At 38.9% G+C, this 20,621-nt stretch overlaps 1 protein-coding gene across 5 annotated transcripts in view; it reads left to right on the plus strand.

Moving 5' to 3' along the window:
- Positions 1 to 20,621, plus strand: part of LOC121506114 (receptor tyrosine-protein kinase erbB-4-like) — a 497,295-nt gene that overhangs the window by 390,019 nt on the left and 86,655 nt on the right. For all 5 annotated transcript variants that reach the window (XR_005991613.1, XM_041781682.1, XM_041781685.1 and 2 more), the window contains exons 16-17: positions 1,969 to 2,013; positions 10,619 to 10,751. Coding sequence is in view for 4 of the 5 variants with exons in the window: in XM_041781682.1 (XP_041637616.1) it covers positions 1,969 to 2,013; positions 10,619 to 10,751 (178 nt within the window). In the remaining variant the exon portion in view is untranslated. The remainder of the gene's footprint in view (positions 1 to 1,968; positions 2,014 to 10,618; positions 10,752 to 20,621) is intronic.

The raw sequence follows: 20,621 nt of genomic DNA on the forward strand, positions 1-20,621 counted from the left end.
CAGAAGCATTCAAAAAGCGCTCTCCTGTGTCTATCCTGCGTTTCAAAGGCCTCATCTCAAGGAGCCTGCATTAATGAGCAGCTAAGAGTGAGCGCTAATCACTCTGTGTTCACCTAATGCTAAAAAACTCCACGTTTAAGGGATTTTTGTGTTATCAGTGCCACTATCTGATGGCTTTGATTGTTTGGATATAAAGATGTAAGGGTTTCCTATATTTGCAAAAAGCTAAATGGGATTTTCTTAAGATGTGAGATCAGAGGGAGAGGGTCCTTGAATCACTGCCTAATTAAAACAGAGTTTTTTTTCTGGTTTATTTTAATAAGGACTTCTACCAAAACATTTTTGCTTTCATTATTTCCCATCAGGACATAAGCCCTCAGCTAGTCACAATGGCACCATAGGAGGTTAGGTAAAGGCATCCATGTCTTTATGGACCTTGCTTTGTCCACTGGTGCACAGTCATGTTGGAACAGGAAGGGGCCATCCCTAAACTGTTCCCACAAAGTTGGGAGCATAGAATTGTCCATAATCTCTTGGTAATCCCCTCCACCAAACTTTACACTTGGCACAATGCAGTCAGACAAGTACCGTTCTCCTGGAAACCGCCAAACCCAGATTCGTCCATCAGATTGCCAGATGGAGAAGCGTGATTCATCACTCCAGAGAACGCGTCTCCACTGCTCTAGAGTCCAGTGGCGGCGTGGTTTACACCACTGCATCCGACGCTGCTCGGCCATGGAAACCCATTCCATCAATCTCTCTATGCACTGTTCTTGAGCTAATCTGAAGGCCACATGAAGTTTGGAGGTCTGTAGCGATTGACTCTGCAGAAAGTTGGCAACCTCTGCGCAGTATGCGCCTCAGCACCCACTGACACCGCTCTCCGTCATTTTACGTGGCCTACCACTTCGCAGCTGAGTTGCTGTCATTCTCAATCACTTCCACTTTGTTATAATACCACTGACAGTTGACTGTGGAATATTTAGGAGCGAGGAAATTTCCCGACTGGGCTTTTTGCACAGGTGGCATCCTATCACAGTACCACGCTGGAATTAACTGTATGAATTTCGAAAACACAAAAAATATCCAAAGTCCCCTAAAAAGTCCAAGACATTACCAAAAATTTCTGGGAAAATTCCTACCATCTTTTTTTATTCGGTAAAAAATACTGCACAATTTTCAATCAGATCCACCCAAAATGTACAAATAAATTACAAAAATTATAAATACTGTAGGTAGGAGTAAGTTGAAGTTAATAAAACCCTGTAACACCCTGTGTTGGTTTAGACATGCTTTGTGATTTAAAATGCATTGAAAAACAGCCTACATCGTAACTTTTCATGAATGGCTGACATGGCAAATAGCCAAGCTTTAATAAGGATTTTGGGGTGGCCAATCAGATGTAGAGGGTTCCTGGTCAGACCCATTTACCACTGGATCCACCACTGGTCAGGATAAGAACGATGAGAACAAAACCTGTAGGTAAATTCTTCTTGTCAAAATGTTTGTCTACAGTTTTGCCATGGCAGCACTGCAAAATGTTAAAAAAAGAGGTACAGTATACTCATTTACAACTTTTATTTCATAAAACAGATCATGTTTCATTTTAGAACTTGCTGAAAGCCAATTAAAAGGGATAACAGGCCATAGTTTGCCCTCAGTCCCTCATTTGGACACCCCTGGACCCCAAAAGGTTTCACACTATATGTTTCAAAAAAGTCCCAAAGGATCCACATGATGTGGGAATGTCTTCCCACGCCAAAAAAATCCATTTAGACATCACCTGAAACCAACAAGAACAATACTCTCATGTCATAGTGACATGTGGTCAGCCATGCTCTGGATTCAATTTTCCACAGGCCCCGGCCCGGTGACAGCTGATTGACGTGGAAGAAAGACAACATGAGGTTTACTCATAACCTGTCCCCGCTTTAATGGATGGTCTCTCTGCTTTGTCTGCCCCTGCAGGTGCATCGGGCCGAGGCTCCAAGATTGTGTCGGCATGATGGACAGGTAAGAAATCTCAAACAACTGTGTTTGCGGTGTGGAGTTTGGGAGACCACCATCAGATCACACCACTAGACATTAAAGTTTCTGATGATGCTCATTAACAAGGGTGCAGGGAGTTTGTGTTTACTAATTGAGCTGTGATTGGAAATCTTTCGGCCTCATCTAAACTTTATACAAATGATTAGATGTAATTTGCGCCAGTGGAACCTTTGTGAATCAATCAGTGATACAGTGATAATTATCCATATTGAGTTGAGTATGATTGTGGTTATTAAGAGATAGAAAAGGTGAAGTTGAATCATTTCTAGGGAGCCAAAACCAAATGATAACCTCTGATGACAAAAATGAAGCAATTCCTCAAATGCCCACTGGAGACTGGCTCCAAAAGTGAGTCATGCCCCATAAGGTCCCATATCAAAAAGTCAGCTTTTATAGCAGAAATAAGCTTTCTTACAGCATCGTACAAAAACCAATATGGGATCTATTGTTTGTGTCTTAATTGATTAACTTTGGCCAGTGGGTGAATTTAGACATGATCCACTTTGAGTTTAATAAGCCAGGAGATGGTCTTGAATTTTAGAGTACTACAGCACTTTAATGAGTAAGCTGTCCATACAGAGGTTTGTAAATGCAATATGCAAAGAATGCTTCGAGGGATTTACTTCAAACTTGGCAAATATGTTCGCTCTAGCTCAAACAAGAATGGGTTTTATTTTGGAGCCCAGAGGTCATGTCAATCCCACTTTGAAGGAAAAACCAAGCCAACCCATCTCCTTGGCCCACCACTGTACTTTCACCATCAATTATACACACTTCGTAGTCATATCACTGCCAGGAAGTGACTCTGTTTTCTTGTAACTTTAGAACAATGGTTCTGAACCTTGGGGTCCGGACCCCCTTGGGGGTTGCGAGACACTGAGAGGGGGTCCCCAGATTCCTTTAAAAAACAAGAATATTTTAAAAATTAAACTGTTGCCACTTTACATAAATTTTGACCCATTTTCATCAATTTTCCCATCAATTTCAACTGTTTTTTGCCATTTGACACCTATTTTTGCCCATTTTAAACCATTTCCATCACTTTTTCTGCCTGTTTTTGCCACTTAAGCCTAGTTGCCTCTGTTGACCCATTATTGCCACTATTAACCCCGTTATACCACTTCTTACACCCAATTTTTTCCCATTTTACCCCCATTTGACTGTTATCCCATTTTTTGCTATTTTAGCCAGTTTCTGCCAATATCTGCCATTTTTTCTTAGTAAGCACTATTTTGCCAGTTTATATCATTTTTTTATCCCATTTAACCAGATTCCCACCCATTTTTGCCAATTTAAAGCCACTTCAGCCACTTTTTAACTTCCTTTTACTACTATACTAGTATATGCACATTGTTGCCACTCAACCAATTTTTGCCATTTTTGGGTGATGTTTTTTTTTTTTTTTTTTTTGCCATTTTTGTCTAATTTTTGCCACTTCTGACACATTTCTGCTACTTTAAAAATCCAATTTCACCACCTTTTCCATAGTTTTTTGTCATTATTAACCCATTTGAGCTTTTTTTTAATCCATCTTAATTATCTTTTCAACAAAAGGGATTTACATTATTAAGCGGACTATTTACTACACAAATGATCAAAAAAAGATATCTGCTTCTTTGATAAGAGTGGTTATTTTTTCAGGTTAAATATAAAATATGGATATCACAGCTTAACTTTACAGTGAACTATACAATGAATTTGATTTCTGAGGGGGTCACCAGATGCCTAAAAAAAGCAAATATGTTTTAAATTACACTGTTGCCACTTTACACCAATTTTACCAAATGTTAACCCTTTTCATCATTTTTAACACCAATTTTGCAGTTCTAACACATTTTTGCCACTTAAAACCCATTTGTGTCCATTTTAAACCCATTCCACCACTTTTTTCTGCCTGTTTTTGACATTTGTAAACCAAATCTTGCCACTTTCTGCCTGTTGTTGCCTTATTATTGCCATTATTAACCATTTTTTTCACCCTATTTATTTTTAACTAAAGTTATCCCATTTTTGCTAGTTCATATCAATATTTCATCCCAATCCACCGAATTTCTGCCAGTTTTTTTGCACTTTAAAGCCATTTCAGACACTTTTCAATCCCGTTTTACCACTTTTTGTGCCTGTTTTTGCCAATTTAATCCATTTTTGGTTATTTTTTGCCACTTTTAACTTATTTATGTTCTTTAAATATTCACTTTCTACATCTTTTTCACCATTTCTGCCATTATTAAGTTTTTTAAGCTATTTTTCACCCATTATAAACATTTTAACAAAAGTTATTTTCATCTTAAGGTTATTTACTACACAAATGAATATGTCCAATGTAAAATATGGTTTTAACAGCTTAAATTTACAATGAACCATGATTTTGCAGAACTCCATGGGCCCCCTGTTTGGATCTGTCCCAGAAACCTCTTCGTTTATTCCCCTTATTGACGGTCTTGTCTCCACATGACTGTTCTTGATTGTACATGACTGTGTTCAACCACCTTCAGGTACAGTGGGGGTTCCCAGTCTCTGACACCTTTTTTGTGGGGGTTGCAGGCTAAAAAGGTTGACAAGCCCCACTTTAGAAGACTGGACTAATGAGAAATCTTAGGGAGGGATTGCACTTCAGAGCTTCAAACTCTCGTGATACATCTTTGGCGTAAAAATAAAGATAAATGAGTAAGTTCTGCATCTAAAAGTAGATTTACAGTTACAAAATGGGACAAAAACCAAGAAGAACAAACAAAAAGGAGTCTTCAGTCATCACATGACTTCAAAATTCAGCTTTTATACTGGAGGGATTGCACTTCAGAGCTTCAAACTCTCGTGACACATCTGTGACATAAAAATAAAGATAAATAAGTAAGTTCTACATATAAATGTACAATTACAGCGACAAAAAGGAACAAACTCCAAGAAGAACAAACAAAAAGTGTAGCAGATTGTGCCAATAGCCTGAGGACACAACAAGAACCCCATTAAGAAAACCCATAAAAACGAGTGATCTCTACAACTAGAGCACATTCAAAAGAGTGACAAACTCATTAGAATTCAAGCAAACCCATAAAAAAGTGGGTCTTGGGCTCTTTTTTAAAGAGAAAAGAGAAATTTTTACTCCCCCTGGAAGGTTTCTGCTGAGTCTCTGGTGTCAGAGTTGTTCTTTGCTTTACTAATGACATTATTCCCCTGTTTCATCCGGTGACCCTGCGTCACTTGTTCTTTCTTCCTAATTAGAGAGGCCATTTCTCTTTTCTCTCACCTAGCAATGTCTCTATTATTTGTCCTACCACCATTATTTTCCCCCTTCGTGTCTCTTTGGCTTAATGTATTCTTTACCTTTTCCCCTAATGTCATTAAATCCCTTTCCTATATGGTTCTTCCTGTTGTTTTTGTTTCTCCTTGTCCCTCTTCCCCGCCTCGACCTAATCATTCCAAACTGCCGCATTACTATTCACCACATGGCTGTATATCTCATTATGTCGAACCCCACAGCCTCTTTGTAAATTTCAAGCACCCCCTTTCTTTGGGTTGGCCACAATCGATCCGGCAGACGCCGCGGCACCTCCGCACCACCACAGCTCTCCGATACATGAGTCTTCCATTAGCTGCTAATGGCCTCCACAGCTAATAGAGTTTTGAACTTCAGGTATCAGGTAGAAGCGGCTGTGTGTTTTTTTTTTTGTTTTGTGTGGAGAAAAAAATAGAAGAGGGCAAAGAAGATTCAAGCTGTGGCGGAAGGTGGAAATGGAATACAAATGGGAAGGAGAAAGGAAGAGTGTTAGAAGGACAGAATTGAGTGGTAGCATAACCGGAGACACAAGTGCAAGAGGTATGTAAATGGCAAATGCATTAGTGTTGTTATTAGTGGAGGGAAAGAGCTTTTAACTTCCAACCTTTGGGCTTGCCTCAAGCAGGTTTTCCCCTAGAACATTTGGAAGCAATTTAACAAGGATAGGCACTCTTAATTTTGAATTGATTTGGAGTGGTAACAAGTAATAAATACTAGAAACCTCACACACTTTATGCCAAATTAAAAGCCATTTGAGTATTGTTTCAATTGAGGGACTTCCTGGCTCTATTATATATCTTGTATACCTTATACTGTTAGTCCATTTTGCTGGTAAGTCACTTTTTAAACTAGATATCACCAATCTGGGATTTTTGTATGGATTCTGGCCCAAATAAAGCAAATGGAGATAGGAATGTTCCTGTGTCCAATCTGGTTTAATGCCAGTTTTAATTGCCTTTTGGGCAGTGGTTCTCAAATGGTAACCAGGCCTGCCCACAGATCTGGCTGGACCCCTGAAAATCCCCAGAGAATGAGACCTCCTAAGTTGGGCTTTATTGATGATATCAGTGTGTGTTGGATCAGTAGCATTGGTGCTAGCATCCTGGCTAACAGTTAACTCATAAGGAGCTGAAATGTATGGCAAGCTATTATTGGGTTGAAATTGGTCTTGAAATTATTAATTCAGGCTATTTCTAACCAAGTAAACCAGATAAACCCATTTTTGCCACTTCTTTTGACAACTTAAACCATTTTGCTGCTTTTCTTTCTTTTTTTTTTTTGCATTTTTTAGCATTTTTGCCACTTCTTATTACAACTTTTGACCAATTTTTGCCACTTTTTTGGAACTTCTTGCAATATTTAACCCATTTTTGCTACCTTTTTGCCACTTTTCACCCAATTTTGCTATTGTTTGGCCATTTTTTCCCATCACCTTTAACCCCTTTTTACCACCTTTTAGCAACTTTAACCCTTTTCTGCCACTTGTGATCTATTTGCCACCTTTTCTGACACTTTCAACAAGTTTTGCCAATTTCAACCCATTGTTTGATCACGTTTTTCCAATGTTGCCATGTTTTTTCATCCCTTTTAACCCCTTTTTACCACCTTTTTACAACATTTAACCCTTTTAGACCACTTGTAACCCATTTTTGCCACCTTTTTGACACTTTTAACAAGTTTTTGCCAATTTCAACCCATTGTTTGGCCACTTTTTTCCCCAATGTTGCCATCTTTTGTTTTTTTTAAATCACTTTTAACCAATTTTTACCACTGTTTTACAACATTTAACCCGTTTAGACCACTTGCAACCCATTTTTGCCACTATTTTGAGACTTTCAACACATTTTTGTCAATTTCAACCCATTGTTTGGCCACTTTCTGCCCATTTGCCATGTTTTTTCATCACTTTGACCCATTTTTACCACCTTTTGCCCACTTTTGCTATCTCCATGATCCCTCAGTTGGCTTGGCCCCAGAAAGCTCTCCCCTTTATCTCCTTTTATAGGCCACCTTGACTGTAACATTACTTAAAAAGTCTATTTTGTATCAGTTTGAATATGGCGTGCCTTGAGATTTTGGCTTAACCTCAGGTATGCCTTGGGCAAAAAAAGTTTGAAAACCACTGCTTTAGGGCCTTTACTAATCTAAAAAACATCTTGTAAAACAGTCATCATTTATCAAAAACCCCAAACAGCTTACATACAACTTCATCTCCATTTTCTAGAGTCAAATACACCAAACCATGTAGCCCCTTGGAGATGTTATTGATGCTACCCTCTCACTGTGCTTGTTTACATCCAGGAATATTTTAATAAGCCAGAGCTTCAGTCACTTAGTGGCTCTGTTACAATTAATACACAGCAAGACTAGGAATACTGGCCTGAATTGGTTAAAAAAATGTGTTTAACGGACTAGTAATTCACATGACAACTACCACATAATTTAACTTTAATTATTTATCCAGCTAATGGTCAGCAAAACTGAAGTATTGGCCATATTCCATATCTGTCATCAAGTGGATCTATCTTGCAAAACTTCAAATAAAATGGCATGACCAATCAGCATCATTTAAGGAAAAAAGGTGGTAGCTAGAGGTGTGGTTTACTGTAAACCTGTAAACAATGGTTGCATGTAAAGACATTAGCATGGTTACAGCTATAGAGGCAGTTTTGTCATAACTGGACAACATTTCCTGAGAGCAAAGAACCACACTGAAAGCTAATCTTGGTAGAAAACCACCTTCACTTGCCAAACTCAGGTTGTGTAGTTTACTTCTCTGCAACAGCCCATGCCTACTATGTCAGATATTTGGTTGCTTTGATTGGCTAGTAATGAACACGACAGACGCAACAGTTTTCGTTTGTTTTTTTTTTTTTTTTTGAAGGTTCTTCCCTTCCCAATCACCTTGTATGGGAAGTTGCAAAGATGGATGGGAAATATATCTCACGGTATGGATATATGAAACAGTTTATCTGCTGTATTAGGTTTGGCTTACGGCATAAGTCTCTACTTATAATGACAGGCAGTTTATTTGTCAACGTTTATTTTTATTTCCACCGAACTACAATGTTGGCGCAGCTTTTGTAAATTACAAAGACGGCAACCAATAAAGACACTTCCTTAAAACAGCTTCCACCTCAATATCTAGCAACATAAGCAGTCGTTTATAAATGTGCAAGTTACAAGTGTGGAATGCTAAATCCAAATATGTCATGTTCAACAGGAAGTCATAAGAATTGGATGCTTTAATTGGCTAATGAAGGGTCGCAACCAAGGTGACATTGCAAGTTTGGTTCAAGCAGGAATCTGGAAAAATCTGCAGTTCCTTTAGTGTCCACTAGAGGCTGACCCCAAAGTCAAGGAAATGCCACTGGGGACCATATTAAACCATCATTTTACACAGCAGAAATAAACATGTTTTCAGCCTGGTTCAAAAACAGATTTGGTCTGGACAGATCATTTTGAATTAGGTGAACACTCTACAGGGCCAAAAGCTTGTCGAACTTACCTTCTTGGATTAAATGAAGGCTAGTTATGCCTTCATCTGCATAATTAGGCACTTTTTACTGGGAGGCTAAAGTCACCCTCTGTGTCACCTTGTTATCTATTGTTAGAGATGGATAATTAGTGGGGATGCTGAGCATCCACACTATTGATAATCGCATCGGCCATTTTGTTTATTATTCTTATTTCGTGCCGGCTATCTCCCCCTTCATACCTGTTATATCAACACTGTTTCAACTTTAAAAAATTCAGTGTCTTCGTCATTCGACTGCCATGACTTTTCTCATTTCTAACTTTTATCATTTTTAAAATATAACTATTTTCATGCTATTTTCAGCTATTTTTATGCTTTATCAGCCATTGAATGCTACTTTGAGCTACTTTTAGGTGGAAATCAGCTATTTCTATGCTATTCTTAGCTATTTTAAGGCTACTTTCAGCTATTTTTATCTTTTTTGAGCTATTGAATGCCATTTTCAGCTACTTTTATGCTATTTTATGCTATTTTTTGCTATTTTTTGCTATTTTCAGTTACTTTTGTGCTTTTGGCTATTTTCAGCCGTTCTTCTACAATTCAGCTCTCAGCATCCCCACGCAATTTCAGCTGAAATTGCAATTTTGATCTAGTTGAAAGTAAGGTTGAGAAAGCTTTACCAACATAGTAACCCCCATCATTTGGCTTCAAAAGGTCTCTCAGAATCCAGCTGGTGATGTCACTAAATCTGTGTCCATCAAGTTGTGTCAGTTATATAATCTATGCCCATTTCCAGCCACAGCTGGAGTCCACATCAACTGCTTGCAAACCAGTCTAGTATTGAATGGCTGGTGTTTGTGCATCCAATGTAAATATCTACAGATTTGGTCAAAGAAATTAGTTTCTACAGCAGCATTGTAGAGAATTTCAAACATTAAGCAGTATGAAAAACACAGCCACCAAATCTGAAAATGTTAAAAGGTATGTGAAAGACCCAAAGCAGAAAGGTTTCAGAGGGTCTGCAGAGATGCTGGTATAAGAAAACCCAGTGCCCAGTGTAGTAGAAGCTGTAGCCTTTCCACTAGCCCAAATAATGGGACCACATACCCTCAAAGGCTATTTCATCTGACCTGTGAAAATGGAAGCATGTCTCTCTTGGAAATAGTCGTGTGCTCTGTGGCTTCAGCCTATTTAGAGACACAGTGGTGGAAATGGAAGCCCTTTTTCCACCTTAAGGCAGCTGTGTCTGAACTTGTTCTTGGTTATAACTGGGATGCGAAAAAAGACATCAGGACAAAGGAAAGGATTGAGGATCTGAGAATAGAAAGTTACATAAACTAGCTTCCCACTGTCGTGTCAAGGCCTCTTGAAAGGTTGTTTGATGGAAGAATTAGATGGCAGAGGATGGAAGAATATTTTGCTCAAGTGTGCATTATACAGCTGACTTGAGAGGAAACAAGCTTTTTCTCACAAGCTGAAAAGGCCTCTTTTAAGCTCCCTGTTGTTTTTTCCCATTGGTTCCATTGGCATCAACGAATCTCTTAGATCGATAGAAATGGGCCACTTGATTAGAGTTTTGTGGTTATTTTGATCAAAGATTTCCTGCATCACTTTTCTCAGCAGCAGCCAGTCGAGCTAAAGATCCTGAAAGTACAAAATGTGCCAAGAAAATTTTTCCTTTTTTGAGGGTATAACAGCAGGTCTGAGAATTCGTCAGCATTGGCTGAGGTTTGCACTTTCTTCCAAAGTGCCTTTTTAGTTTCTTAATGTTTCAGCGACGTTAATGCTTCCTCCTTTTCCCCTCGTCTCTACAGGACACCGCTAATAGCAGCTGGCGTTATCGGCGGCCTATTCATCATCGTCATCCTGGCGCTCAGCGTGGCCGTTTATGTCCGACGCAAGAGCATCAAGAAGAAGAGAGCCCTGCGGCGCTTCCTCGAGACGGAGGTGAGAGGGTAGAGGTCATGTCAACGACATGAAAGATTGAGTTTTATGGATCGATATCTACTGGGGATGCTTGTAGAAGGATATCAGAGAGATTCCTGTTTCCTTTCATTCTGTGTCCTTTGGGAAACAGACTTGTAGCAGTAGAAACAATATCCTGCTTTTGTAATCAACTAATTACCCCTGTTTAATGAGTTGTATTGATTCCAAACAGGAAATTTAACAACAATTCCTGCATTTACCATTAATTTGCCATAGTTGCATTAATCAAACTTGATTAACAAGCTCCACCAGGCATATATTTGCTATTTGGAAAGACTCTTATCTGCAGTACTTCCAGTGAGTTGGTGCAAGATTTTTGAGTTTTATTGACCCCAAAGAAAAAAACTGGGACGCTTCTTCATTAACTTGCAGTTAAAGTACCTAAATTCCAGTAGTTAAAGTGAGAAAAAAGCTCTGCTACTCTTTTAGTAGAACCTTTATGTTGGTTCCTGCATTTGCAATGACTATAGGTTTGTTTTTAAGGTTAACCTTGGATTCTTTCTCTCACAGAATATTTTCCAAAAGTCTTGGGGATAATCTTTGCCCAGTCTCTTTCTTATTGTTGAATCATGAGCTCCGACCTTAACTCAAGTCAAGTGAGGCCTACAGGTTTTTAGATGTTGTTCTGGGTTCTTTTGCAATAATTTTGGTGGGCCGGTCAGTCCTGGCAAGGTTCACCACTATTTCAAGTTTTCTCCATTTGTGGATAATGGCTTTCACACTGACCTAGCCATGAGCACTGGTCTTAACCTGCATGTTACCAGGGGCAAGGGAAAATAATCTGTTGAAGAATTAACAAAGTCCACACCTTTAGGGCACAGTAAGGGGTGGAAGGGGCAGGAAGCATGGCCTAGGGCAGTGGTTCTCAACCTTTTAGCCCACGACCCCCAAAATAAAGGTGCCAGAGACCGGGGACCCCCACTGTACCTGAAGGTGGTTGAACACCATGCACATTTAAGAACAGTCATGTGGAGCCAAGGCTACCCATAAAGGGAGCATAAAGGGGGAGAGCTTTCTGGGGCCCAGCCAAACTGGGGGACTATGGAGGCCAACAGAATTATGGTCTATTATAAAGTTAAGCTGTAATATCCATATTTTATATTCAACCTGAAAAAATTACCACTCTTATCATTGACAAAAGCTTTTTTTTTAGTCATTTGTGTAGTATATAGCCTAAAAATTGTAAATCTATTTTGTTAAAAAAAAAAAATTAAAATGGGTTTTTAAAAAATGGGTTAATGATGGCAAAAAAAAAAAAAAAATAGGTGGAAAACATGGTGAATGGCGTGGCATAAATTATAAAAGAATGGAAAAAAATACCCAAAAATTTTAAAAAAGCCAAAATGGGGTAAAGTGGCAAAATGGGCATAATTAATTAGTTGTAAAAAGGAATTAAAACGTGGCTACAAGGCTTTAAATTGGCAAAAGTGGGTGGAAATCTGGTGCGATGGGGAGAAAAATCTATATAAACTTGCAAAATAGTTCTAATCGAGAAAGAAAAAAATAAGCAGATATTGGCAGAAATTGGTCAAACTGGCAAAAATGTGCATATCAGATAGTTAAATGTGGTTAAAATGGGAAAAAGTTGGGCATAAAAAGTGGTAAAAAGGGGTTAATAGTAGTAATACGTAGTAATAATATGGGTCAACAGAGGCAACATTAAGCTTAAGTGGCAAGATTTGGTTAGAAGGCCAAAACAGGCAGAAAAAAAGTGTTGTAAAGAGTTTAAACATGACAAAAATCTGTTTAAATTGGTGAGAAAAATAAGAAAAATGGGTCAAAATGTGACAAAATTAATGTTAAGTGGCAACAGTGTCATTTTAAAAACTATCCTTAGTTTTTTTTTTTTAAGATTTACTTTTAGGCCTTTTCATGCCTTTATTTGATAGAGGAAGGACAGTGGATAGACTCGGAAACAGGGAGGAGAGTGGGGAGAGACATGCTGTAAAGGGCCACAGGCCAGATTCGAACCCAGTCCGCCCGTGTACATGGGTAGCGCCTTAAACCACCCGACCATCTGCGCTCCCATATCCTTAGTTTTTTAGGGCATATGGAAACCACCTCTCAGTGTCTCGCAACCCCTAAGAGGGTCCCGACCCCAAGGATGAGAACCACTGCTCTAAGGGCCATTGGGTTTCTTTGAGATCCTTTTATGTCATGATTACAAAGAGACCCTTTATCTGACTTACTGCGCTCAAGGTAGAATTGTAATAATAAAACTAGAAACACAAGCTCTGCAAAAATCCATCCAGGCACTTGAAACAGACATTTGGATGTGTTCTGTTTCTGAAGGACTCTCATTGACTAATTTCTTTCCGTGTTGTGCATTCCTCTACTTTGTCTGAGATCCAAAGTGCACTTCAATGTGGATGCCTACCAAACTAGGCTCATAAGCAAACCTTGAAACATTTAGCCTTGTCTGCCGTACCTAGCCGAGATTTTGCGATTATGCACATCTGCCATCGCCAATCGATTTGGCCTTGAAGAAAGTTCATTTCTTGGAAACATCAGACAGCAAAAGCAGACTTTATACTCAGGAAAGAAAGTTGAATTGAGTGCTTTCTTACTCTGGTTGATCACCTTTTCTAAGTCACCCCCCCTCTTCCTGTGTATCCTGTATGTGGCTCAGCAGTGCTGTTATCCCTGCAGGCCCCACTGAATCGCCTTGCCTATAGGAGCAGGGCAGGCTGCTTGTCAGTCTGCATTAGTATAATTTACAGGTAGAGGCGGCAGTGTTATAGACAGCTGTCAGACGAGAGACGGGGAATCTGGGGAGGGCAGCCATGGGCACTTTCTGCCTCAACCAAGCCGCACACATCCATCTTAATCACGCCGGCCCTGTTCCGACAGCCTCTTGACCGGGAGGGAAGTCTTCAGTCCAGGCAGATTCGCTAATGTACTGTCACAGACAAGGAGGGGCCAGGGAGGAGCAGGATGGCGGGGGATCTTCTTGACCCCTTTGTACCTCCCCCGTGTGAAGCAATCCTGTGACTGATTCATCCTCCCGCAAAGCAGAACGTGAAATGAAGCCAAGCGAGTCAATTTCCCAGAGCCTCAGAGGAGACCTAATTGGGTGTAAAAGTAATTAGACATAATCAAATCTTTAACAGTCGCAGGTTGGCCCGAGGTTTCCACAGACCACCCATTAAGAAGAGGTCAAGGGTTCAGCCCCCACAATGAGCAATGTGCATGCACATTAGCAGCCTTGTTGAAGAGTCCTGGTCGTGACACTGAACCTGCTTAGGCTTTGTAGGTCGTTCTGCGTACGGGCAGAGACTGAATGGTGAGAACAAAAGAGTGCAGCAGTAATAACTGACAATGTCATCACCTAGAGAAAAGAATTGTTCCTGAATAAGCAACCTGTGGCAAACATTAATCTTTAATGATTCCAGTACATCAACCCATTATTGCCAAGGCAGTGTTGTGCCTCTTTTTCACACTGCATCAATTGTCTTCAGTGACAGATTCAAACATTATGAAAATGTATTCAAAAGTCCATATAAATCTGTGTAGCTATCACTTTGAAATTGAAAATAGTCTGTGGCACAGATAATGCCAGGCAGGAGTCACCTACTCGTTTATTTTCTGGCTTTTTCTCAGGAGAATTCTGATCAATTAGATGAGTAATGGAGTTAGAGGATAGCTTAGGTTTAGAGGTTAGGTTTAGGGATAGATAGGCTAGGTCACTGATCATCCACTGGCAGCACGGGGGCCATATCAGGCCCCCAAAGATTCCTGTCTGCCCCCCGAAAGATCATTAAATTCAAAAAAGGACAAAAAGAAGATGTTGTGGTTTTAAGATTATCCTTTGGCTTTAAATGTCTGCAGCTGTTAAATCCATCCCACAGACAATTGACATTAAAATAGTTTTAGAATGACTAACATTTGATCTGTTTTTAGAGAAATTTACTGTCATAATTAGTAGATATTGTGGAGTGGCACAAAGAGGCAAAAATGAGTAAAAGAGGAGAAAAGAAGAGGCAAAAAGTAGGAAAAATTGGTTACAAATTAAAGAAAAGACTGCAAAAGAGTAATGTAAAGGAGTTTAAAGTGGCAAAAATAGAAAAACGTGGCAAAAATGACACAAATTGGTTATTGTGTGAAGGAAAAGTTGTTTCAAATGGGTTAAAGAATGGCAAAAAATTTGGTTAAACCAGCAAAAAGCTTAAAATCGAGCCTGTTCCGAAAAAGTATGACAGTATGGTGTCAGTGTGCATCTTGATTAAAACCATATGAGCATGATTTTATTTTTTAACGTCCGAAAAATTCGGACAAAATTAACGGACCCGGTGTGCAAAGGCCTTAAGGGTTGGAAAGGGTTTGCTAGGTTGAGGGGTTAGAGTTCAGAGGTGAGGTAAGGTGTAGGGCAGGGGTCATCAAGTAAATTTGCACAGGGACCACATTTAGTTTTAACGGATACTTTGGGGGCCGAACTTTGGGCTAAGTAACATATTATTGTATTAGTTTTAGTATTTTCTTTCAAATCTAAGAGAATGGACCTCCCCAATTGTGATTTAGCACCAATATTAACCCATTTTTTAGACTTTTTAATACCTTTCCATTACTTCATTCGGCCATTTCTGCAACTTTTTTTTGCTACTCTTAACCCATTTTACCACTCTTTAACCCCTATTAGCCACTTGCCTGTCAATAATGGCCCTTGTGTGCCACTCTTTATTCTGTTTCACCACTTTTCCCCGCTATTTTCATATATTTTTGCCACTTTTAGTTCACTTTTGCCACTTTTGCCAATTTTTGCAATTCTTTAATCTCTAATTTTGGATCAATTTTTGCAACTTTTCATCTATTTTGCCACTTTTTAACCCCTGTTAATTACTGTGTTTGCACCATTTTTGCCGGTTTTAACCAAGTTTTGATACTTTTTGGCCCTTTTACCTCTTTTACCAATTTTTGCTTCATTTTAACTTTTTTACATTACTTTTCCAGCCAATTTTTGCCCCTTTGTGCCACCCCACAACCCATTTGCTGCTTTCTAACCCCTTTTCACCACTTTATCCATCCATTTTTGCAACATTTCCACCAGTTTTAACCCAATTTTTGACATATATTTAAAAAAACTTTGCTTATAATGTCTGAAAAGTGAATTTCTGTAAAAACCAGATCAAATATTTTGTCATTCTAAAACTTTTCAATATCAAATGTTATAAAATTAATTTTGGTGTGTGACAGCTGCAGACATTTAAAACAAAAAAATAACCTTAAAACCTCAACACTGTCTGAATCTAATGATCTTCGGAGGGCCAGATAGGAAGCTTTGGGGGGCCTGATATGGTCCCCGGGCCGCCAGTTGATGATCAGTGTAGGGTAAGGGTGTAGCGAATAGGCTAGGTTTAGGGGTTGGGTTACGAGAGGCTACATTAGGTTGTAGTGGTTAGGAGTTGAGAGGCTATGTTAGGTTTTAGGGGTTAGGGGTCAAGAGGCCAGGTTAGGTTTAGGGGTTAGGGTTAGAGAGGCAAGGGTAATTTAAGAGGTTGGGTTGGTACTAACCTTCACAACCCATGTCAAAAAAATGTTTTTTCCCACTTTGGAACCAAAATAAAAACAACACTCACCAGATTAGACCTTAAAATATTACAGCCTTCCCTTTTGCTAGTTTGAATGCAACAGTTCAGCTTCTATAAGAAACGATTCTAAGATTTCACTCGGTTTTTTTAAGGCTCCAAGCTACCTTGCAGAGTTATAGACCCCCTATGAGGGCCGGAGTCTCTTCCCCACTGGTTTCACTTCTAAAAAATGAAGCTATGACCACATTGCACATACACTTCCTGGCCTGGAATGAGCCTGACTTTTTTTTTTTGTACATTTCAGAATCAGCACTGGTGATTGAATTTTAAAACATGAATATGTGCATTCACACAGACACTCTTCTTCCTCCTGTTCACTTTCCATTTGAATACTCCACTCTCTCCTTCCCGGCATACTAAAAAACCTACACTCCTCGCCATCTGAATCACACCTTACAGAGACTCTCTTCTTTTTAATGTGTGATGAAAGCACATGATAGGCTTTTTGGACAAGCTGGGGGAATGTGGATTCTCTATTCAAACGAATAATAGAGCTGAGTCTGAGTCTGTGAATGGAGATCAAGCTTGTCAGGATGAGGGATTTTGGGGACGGCGATGGCTCAGGGACTCCCCCACTTTCTCTCTCTTTCTCTAAATCTGCTACAGATTTTGATTTTTTTTTTTTTTTTTTTTTTTTCAAACAAAGCACTCACCTTTGGGTGTCAGACAGGGGAAAGATGCCTTCAGTGCACACTGTCAGAACGTGATCTGAGCGCTCAGACTGCATTTCCATATCAAGGGTACGTGTGGAGGCTGCTGCGCCACGCTGACTCGCTAAACACACCTCTTTATTATTTCCTCTGTAATACCTTTTTCTGTCTTCACCTTCGTCCTTTTATCCGTCTCTCTGCCTTGCAAACACACTTTTTTCTTCTTTCTTTTTAACCCTGTCTGTTTATTTCTCTCTCACCTTGGTAGAAATAGAGACTGAAAAAAAAAGAAGTCTCACACTGTGCTGGCTTTTGAAGACGCCCCTGAAAACAAATTGCTTTTCTCTGCAGACAGACAGAGTACAAACAGCCAGAGCAAACCCCCCCTCCCTTCCCTGAAACCCCCAGGCCTTGACCTTCGACCCCAGTCCAATGAAGCCACACTAATGCACTTGGAATCGCCCCTCTCTTCTACTTCTTCTTTTCCCCCTCAAAGGTCTTCTTCCAGCTGCTTTGTACACACAAATCCTAACGGGGTAGTGTGAGTGTTTCAGCACCACAGGCTGTGGACAGCTCCCATGCTGCTCACACGCTCAGTACAAGGATTTCAGCACTCAGCAACCCTGGACAGCTCCTGTTGCTCACCCTCAGGGGCTGAACGCAGGCATGAGATGTCGTTACAAATGCATGTAGTGCAGCCAGGGGTTGTTCAAATACACGGAGCCATATGTGAAATTTATGTTTAATTGGCTGTGATTTAAAAGGCAGCAGATATGTCATGTTCAGTCATGGAGGTGTGACGAGAATAACTATGATATGGGTAACCCAAGCAAGAGCTAGTTGTGAGGATTTTATCTCAATAATCATTTTATTTCACTAAAAACTTGACAACATCTTATTAAATGGGACAATAAAAGTAAATTGGAATATTTTATGTTTGGCCTTTTATTTTGGTATTTGGTAGGACAGTGGAAAAAAACACTAGAAACACATTAGAAACACACTGATGTGCCATTACATTTTTTTCCTAACCTTGTGTGGTGGTCACTTTCCCATTTAACTTCTTATTTTGTCATTTGTTGCAAAATTTGGCTGAATGATATAAGGAAAATGGCATATTTTGGAAGTTTGAAGATTTACAAAACTTTAACAAAAGGGGCTGTTGAATTATTAAAAAAAAAAAAAGTGTGATTAAATTAGAATTTCTGTAGTTCATTGCAACTTACCTCCTTTTTGTGTCACATCTTCAAATTCCGCTATTTTTCATTTACAACATTATTTATTTTCATTTTTCGATATTTATTTATTTATTTATACTTACTAATTTTATTTTTCTATTTTTATTTATTTATTTACAACATCATTTATTTATTTATTTTATTTTTCTATTTTTATTTATTCATTTATTTTTATTTTTTCTATTAATTTATTTATTTCCCTATTTATTTTTATTTTTCTATTTTCATTCATTTATTTATTTATTTTAATTTACTTACTATTTTGGTTGTTTTTTTATTTTTGTAATGACCTAAAGTAAGAGTAAATGACTTCCTGCCTTTCCTTTGAAGAAAACAAAGAATTTTTGGGTAAATCGAGAACAGAAAAAGGAGCTTGTTATGGATTGAAAAGGATTTTAGGGAACAGTACAAAGGTAAATATTTGCTAACACGAGGTGCAAGTGATTTTTGACTTGTCCATGGAGCTGTCTGTGAGTTGTTTTTTTGTTTGTTTTTGTTGTTTTGTTTTTGTTTTTTTTAATCAAATGATACATTAACGAGCACTGGTGGACTTAGTTTACATCGCAATAAAGCAATAAAGCATGCCATTAATGTGATTTAAAATTACAATATACTAACCATAGACTTCAGTTAGTCGTGAATTCTTCCTTACTGCTTTCAGCCCTACCACAGGTTACAAAAACTGAAGTTCTTCAAGTTTCCACTTGAGGCTGACTTTAAAAATGAGTCATCCCTATTGGGTTCCATGTATAAATGCCCACATTTACAGCTTAGTTGAAACAACCAATTAATTACTTTCATGTAAATTTTCCAGAAACAACATGTTAGGATAGATAATTTTACTTACAGATAGAATATTACGGTATAGGGCATGGTAACATGTGACAGATTAGTCCCATCTAAACCCCACTGACACAATTTAATTATCTATGGTTGCAAAGGTAAGAAAAGTTGAAGAAGTGGATTTTGTTTCAACTGGAATGTCAGCAGTAATTTGTCAAATTGGCGTTCTCTGTTTTTCTTTTCATTGCAACTATGAGCATACATATTTGGACAAAGGCTTGCTCATGTAGGCATCAACCTCTAGTGCTGACAACTGTAGCTCTTCAAGAGTTCACTTGAGTCAGTCTCCATTAGTGCCCATCTCATTTCTTTATTTCTTTTAATTACTTGTCTATTTTGATATTTATGTTCTGCGAGTTGTACAGTTTGTTTAATGAAGGACTTAGCTTAAGTGGCAGGAAGACATGTTGTAGCTGTTTGCACGGAAGCCTAAGCTCGACCCACATCATCTTGCCTGATTGTAAATTAGCCAATGCTGCATTTCCGAGGTGTAGGGGTTGTTTTTAGCCTGAAAATCTTGGACAATGATTGGCTTTTTTGCTCATCAGAAGTGGCATATTGGTTTAGTGTTCAACAGGCTGGAGGCCTATGTCTTAAGGTACATTAGGTACTTTACATCATGTCGTAACTGCAACAAAAACAGACTGATGACAATGCTTCCTATTGCTGTATCCCGACAGCATGCCAGGGAAGCACTGTGGAAGCTGCACAAACTAGTACAAAGCATTATGCTGTCCACCTTTATCCTTCAGATGGGCAAGGAACAAGGAAATAGGGAGATGACAAGATATCAGGAGTGTCTGACCGGAACATTTCCTTGGTTTTCTTTCCTTTTCCCATTCAACAGAGCTTGTTAGCGTGCTTTACAAATGGAGATAGTTGGAAATTTTTGATCACCATATCCACGTTTGAATTGCTTTACTTTGACTTGTTCCAGTATACATAACTATTCAGCTCAAAGCTGTCAAAGGCTTTTAAATATGAAGTACCACACTTCCTTAATCTGCAAGCAAAATCAAAGAGCTAGATGTCATTTCTTTTTACAAAGGGAGGCTTTAATTCAAGGGGAAGAGAGCTAAATATTTAATATGTGTTGCTAGACTGTGGATTTTGGGCATACATGTTCCTCAAGGCTATTAAATGAACTATTCTTAGGATTTGTATACACCTAAACATTTTCTGGAGACAGAAATAAGAAGTGAAATCCAGTCTAGTTTGCACATAAATGCAACCCCTACATATGTCAGTGCCCAAATTGGGCTAGTTCAGTCAAAAGTGCCTCTACCAATATGGCCGCCCCCAACACTGGGCTTCATAATGCAGCTTTGGACTCCAACGGGCAATTTCACTGAGATTATGACCATGTTTATACAGTCTATTGTGAAACATAGACTTTAGCTGTGAAGCAATAAGCAATTAGCGGCCTTTTGGAGTAGTAAAAAGCACAAAAATCCATAATGATTAACAAAAAGTTGGCTTTTTAAACGTGTATAGTGGTGTTAAAGTGGTTTAGTT

The sequence above is a fragment of the Cheilinus undulatus genome, linkage group 24, assembly GCF_018320785.1.
Source record: "Cheilinus undulatus linkage group 24, ASM1832078v1, whole genome shotgun sequence".
NCBI classification, from domain to species: Eukaryota; Metazoa; Chordata; class Actinopteri; order Labriformes; family Labridae; genus Cheilinus; species Cheilinus undulatus.